General features: G+C 35.2%; 1 protein-coding gene across 1 annotated transcript; it reads right to left on the bottom strand.

Moving 5' to 3' along the window:
* Positions 1-4,360: 4,360 nt before the first annotated feature.
* Positions 4,361-5,465, bottom strand: LOC106376489 (probable transcription factor At1g11510). The gene has a single exon (XM_048777552.1). It carries the CDS (start codon positions 5,394-5,396, stop codon positions 4,464-4,466), a length of 933 nt encoding a protein of 310 aa, XP_048633509.1. The 5' UTR covers positions 5,397-5,465; the 3' UTR covers positions 4,361-4,463.
* Positions 5,466-6,000: the final 535 nt, after the last annotated feature.

Genomic DNA, 6,000 nt, shown 5'->3' with positions numbered 1-6,000 from the left:
TAATACATAATCTAATTATATAATTTATTAAAAAAAGTATATAATTTTTATTTTCTTTTTTTTTTATAATTAAATTTTAGTTAACATTGATTTATAACAATATTATATTATTAATTACGAAATTAATTAATATGTTATTTTATAAAAATATTTAAATTTTAAGTAAGATTTTGTTAGATTCTTTCTCAACAGATTTTGTTATAATTAAAAAATAAAATTCAAATTTATAGTTGGTTTATTATTAATGTAAATAATCAAATATGTTTTATTAACTATTTCTTTAGGTGGTCCTACTATGACTTGCTAATGGTAGATAAAAATAGAACCCTAAATTAATAGATTAGATTCCCGACAAAATTTAAGAAATTGCATTTTGTCAAAACTCATCGGAAATTCGACAAAAATATTCAATGGATTTCATACCAACATCCATTGGTTAGAAGTCTCCCACAAGTTCCTGACCAAACTATATATGTACTGGTTAAGTAGTTGTTTTACAATACAAAAAATGCCAACGAAATCCAATATCTGTCAAGAATTTTCTCAACGAATTTTCGACATAATATATAATCATTATATAGCCATTTTAAAATTTTAAAATACCCAACGGATTTTTAATGAATTTTTTTCTGTCAGAAATTGGTCAAAATCCGTTAAAAATTGTCCACCTTGATTTATAAATATCACATCTCCTCATTCCAACAAATCAAAAATGTCTTTTCCTAAATGATTTTGTTTGCTGATTGATAAACCTCATTTAAATCCAAAGAAAATTTTACTTACACAAGAATATACAAATGATATAAGCGAATTCAAGGGGTTGGTTCTACGACAACCAGAAACATCAAAAACCCGTAAGTTGAAATGTCTTCGATTGGTATGGAGAATTCTTACGTCGACGCCATCTATGTGGGTTAAATGGATCCAAACCTATCTGATCTGTGATGAAAATTTATGGTCGATAAAATATAAGACTAGCAAAGGATCTGGGATGTGGAGAAAGATTTTGAAGTACAGAGATGTGGCTCTAGGATTCTTCAACAAAGAGGTAAAGAGTGACTGTCAAACTTCTTTTTCTGGTTTGATAACGAAGAAGACGAAGAAGAAGAATTTTGCAAAATAAATTGATTTTTCTAGTTTTGGCGAGAAAACATAATTTTGCAGTTTTACGAAAAATATGACTTTTACACTTTTGGTAGGAAAATCCAATTTTGGCAAAAAATTTTGATTTTACGGTTTTAGCAAAAATTATTGGAGTTGAGGTTTTGACGGGAAAAACTATTTTTTTGGTTTCCGAATAAACGTGATTTTCAATTTTGCTGGAAAACGTGATTTTACGGTTTTGGCAAAAAACTCAATTTTTAAGGATTCTGCTAAAATCATTTTATGGTTTTCAAGAAAACATAATTTTACTATTTTTTAAAAAAGTTTAATAATATTAATTAATACAAATTAACTATTTTTATATTCATATTAAACATTATTTATTTTGGATTTTGAGAAGCGAATGTTGCATCTAAGCTCCACATTTTTTGCATCTCAAATATCTAGATTTTCTAAATGCTGTAGATTTTGCATTCAAATACAACATTTAAATGTTGATGCAGTTTGCTTTTCATTTTTTAACTTCCATCTGAATCCAGTTGGACTTGTTAATAAAATGACAAATATATAATTTTTACGTTTCGGCGGAAAAATAGCATTTTTATGGTTTTGGCCGATAATACTTTTGGAGTTTTTGAGGAAATATGTGTTTTTCGCGAAAAAGTGCATTTTTACGATTTTGGCGGAAAAATACGAATTATGGGTTTCGCGGAAAAATACGTTTTTGCGGTTTGGACGGAAAAAGTGTGTTTTGAAGTTCTGGCGGGAAAAGTGTTTTTGACGGGAAATTTTTTTTTCACGATTTTGGCAGGAAAAGTTTTTTTCGTGATTTTGGCGGGAAAAAATATTTTTGCGGTTTTGGCGGGAAAATACAGTTTTTTCCGGGTTTGGCGGGAAAATACTTTTTCCGGTTTTAGCGAGAAAATGTGTTTTTTCAGTTTTAGCGGAAAAATGTGTTTTTCCAGTTTTAGCGGGGAAATCCAGTTTTAGCGGGAAAATGCATTTTCCGGTTTTGGCGGGAAAATGCGTTTTCCGGTTTTGGCGGGAAAATTTCATTTTCCGGTTTTGGCGGTAAATTTGTGTGTTTTCAGTTTTGGCGGGAAAATGCATTTTTTCGGTTTTGGCGTGAAATCGTGTTTTTCGGTTTTGGCGAAAAAATGCGTTTTCTGATTTTGGCGGGAAAATTGCATTTTTCCGGTTTTTATGAGAAAATGCGCTATTCCGGTTTTGGCGGGAAAATTGTGTTTTCCGGTTTTGGCGGTAAAATTGTCTTTTTCAGTTTTGACAGAAAAATGCTTTTTGGAGTTTTGGCGGGAATATGCGTTTTTGGGTATTGGCGGGAAAATGCGTTTTTTTGTTTGACAGAAAAAATGCGTTTTTTCGGTTTTGGTCGAAAAGTGCGGTTTTACTGGTTTAGTCGAAAATGTGTTTTTTTATGAAAATGTGTGTTTTATGTTTTTTTTTGCAGAAAAACGCATCTTGCGGTTTTTGCGGGAAAGTGTGTTTTTCAGTTTTTGCGAGAAAATGCATTTTTTGGTTATAGCGAAAAAATGTATATGCAAAAAAAAATAAAATTTACGGTTTGAAAATAATATTTTGATTTTAAAAAGTCATTTTTGTCATTTATCATTTTGGACTAAACTAGAGGCATCTGCATCGAGATGCACCATAAAGACTCACCTTCATTTGGAAGAGAATTTGAGATGAGTTTTTAAAAATTCAGCTTGATGATCCATCTGGATGTAGCATTATAATGCACAAAACCAACATCAATTTACATCTTCACCCAGATGGATCACCTGGGTGAGCAAACGAACAGGACCAACATCAAAATATTTTCATATAGAATTCTAGATGCAACATCAAGCATAAAAATTTAAAAGGGAACGTGGCCTTTTTACATACTCTACTCTTGGAAACCACAAAGCAGACAATCGAATAGAACATTAAGTCCCCAAGATCTTAATTTGTCTTTGGTATTTAGGTCATGTTTGTTTTTGATGACGGATGCTGCATGTGTAAACAAATATTAATATGTGGTTCGTTTGGACACTTGCACTAGCATTCACAACTTCTAGAAAATCCAAATATTTGAGATGCCAAAAATATAGACTTTTGATGCAGCATTTACCTTATACCAAACAACATCACACCAACGAACTATAGAGGGAGGCGGGTTAAGAGTGTCCCAAGTTATGGATGCCGAAAAGGTCGGACGGTGAGTTTCTCCATTAGTAAAAATCCGGCTCGGTTGAACCCCCCCCCCCCCCCCCTCCCCCCCAGATCGCAAAAGAGAGAGTGTTGGATGTCTCCTATGAGAGATTCTCCTAGAACTCCAATCCACAGCATCTCTTACCAAAGCGTCCACCGCTATACCGGTGACACGAGGTCCATTTAGTCCTGTGATATCCAGCAGCGAACCAAGTCTTGTCCAATCATCATTCCAAAAGGATGCTAAATTGCCTGAGATAACACTGCAGCTAATAAAGGAGCGAGCCAAAGGCCTTAATTTCTTCACATTTGTCCAAATCCAACTTCCCATATTCAAAAATTCCGCAATCCGAAAAAATATTGCATATGTTTTTGCCTCGTAGAACTAAGGATTGTAGCACAGCTCTGAATGAGTAAAATCAACCTTTTGTATAAAAAATCTAGTGGATTTGCATGTTTTACTTGGTTTAGTACATATTATGTTACACTAAACTGTAATCTGGATTTTATTTCAGTATTGTGTTTTCTTCTGCCATCCCAGATTATGCGAAGTTACTTTAGGAGAGTCGGTATAAAACTCCAGTTAGCTAGAACTTTTCCCTATTTATAGGTCTTTCAAGGGACATCTGAGAATCAAAATGCTTGCGAGCCATGATGCTTTTCGGACTCCTATGATAAGTATTTTGATAAGATCCTATTATCTTTGGTTCTTTGTTTGTGGGTTTGATCCACAGTTTATTAGTGGTATGCTCCTCCTTATTGGTTGTTGGCTTGTTGCTCCATTTATTTGGTCGTATGTGGAATAGTTTTATTCTGTAGAGGTAAAAAGTCAAAGATAGCTCCGGAAAGTTCAGAAACTTACAGATTCTAATATTGTCTAAACTGATATTCTGGTACATACGTATCTATTTTAGTCTGTACTATATTCAACAACAAAAAAGCTCTGTTTATAAGAACTTGTGTGATTCGGCTCTCTAGACTTTCTAACAAGACAAACGTTTGAACACATATGGTTCTTGTTTTGTATAAAAGTGGACAACATTGATTAACTTAATTTAAAATATCACTTCAATATTGATAAATCAACAGAGAAAGTAAAACGACAGAGGCGAATTCAGGCAAAAGAGACAAGAAAACAAAACATAAATCTAATGGTCTGGCCGAGATGCTTCAGCCATCTTTGTTACCACTTCATGAATGAAACCGCTCTTTTGAGAGTAGAACTTGAATTCCTTAAGCTGCAACGCTTTCCATTGCTCCTCGAATCTCTCCCTATCCTCGGATGAAAGCCTACTCCAACCTTGTTTAGCAGCAAGATCATCCACACCAAAACGAGCTACTAAATCAACAATGGGAACAAACTCTTGATTCATCACACCAGGCTCCTCTTGCTTCTTCACAGCAGGCTCCTCTTGCTTCTTCACAGCAGGCTCAACTTTCTTTGACTTGACAGCTGACAATGGTTCAAGAGCCATGATCCCATTATCTCCCCAAACCAACTTTGCCAAATCAAACGCCTTGCGATCATGAGCTTTGGAAAAAGACGGATCCTTTCCTTTCTTCTTGCCTCTACCAAGATTGTTCTCAAACTTTTTCTTCAACGCCCTAATCTTCTCCATAAACTGAGTTTTAGTAACATCAAAGCTTACAGATTTCTTCACGAGATCATAAAGAGCGTTCTTGTCGTCGTAAGGGCTTGACCCAGTCTCGTTTTTGAAGTCGATAATCCCTTGCAAGACAGCAATCTCGTCTTCTTCGGTCCAAACTCTTTGGAAACAGCTTTTCTTAGTCTCTTCTTCTCCTGAAACCCTCTTGACCCTCTTTGCTTCTACTTCATCTGTCTCACTAGATCGCTTCTTCTTGGTCTCGGGCTTTGAGGAAGTTTCAACCTTTTTGGAATATGCTGGAGGTTTCACAAGCGGCTTCGCGACCGGCTCGGCTTCGGTTTCGAAATCGGTTTCTTCTTCTTCTTCTTCTTCTTCCGAGGAAGAGTTGGCTACGGCATCTTCGTCTTCTTCTTCTTCGCTTGAAGAAGATGCAATCGGCGGATCTTCCAACTTCTTGAGAAGTTTCCCACTCATCACTTTTTTTTTAAAGGGTTTTAGTCTTTGGGACTTTTGAGTTGTTTGATACTGAGTTCTGTCCTATCTCTCTTTAGTCTTTATACTGAATACAAATTGTCTCTCGGTTTTCCATTTTATTTAATTTTTCGTTTTTCTAAATTTATTATATTTTCCTTTTTCTGTCGTTTTGATTTCCTTTGTTTAGAGGATCATCAGTTTGCATGGATTTTATGGTATATCTGGAAGGGTCGAAACAACAAAGTGTTTAGTAATCTTGACATTGATCCAAAGGAAACGCTTCGACTGGCAGAAGTTGAATCAACACTGTGGGCTGAGGCACAAGTTACTAATGATCATAGGGTGGCACATAAAGGACAGGTAAGGACTGATCTAGGGACCATAGGTAGATGGTGTTTCACGGACGGCTCCTGGAAAGATAAGGACCCATTTTCAGGACAAGGATGGTTTAGTACGTTACCAGGCTTTGATGGCTTACCGGGGGCAAAGAATATAAGGGCATGTTTTTCGCCTCTTCATTCGGAGATGGAGGCATTAATTTGGGCAATAGAATGTATGAGAAATTTAAGGCAGTTTCAGGTTACGTTTGCAACGGATTGTTCTC

The sequence above is a fragment of the Brassica napus genome, chromosome A4 (genome assembly GCF_020379485.1).
Source record: "Brassica napus cultivar Da-Ae chromosome A4, Da-Ae, whole genome shotgun sequence".
Lineage (NCBI taxonomy): Eukaryota > Viridiplantae > Streptophyta > Magnoliopsida > Brassicales > Brassicaceae > Brassica > Brassica napus.
Note: the sequence above shows the minus strand (reverse complement) of the source record. Positions and strands in the feature narration are given on the sequence as shown.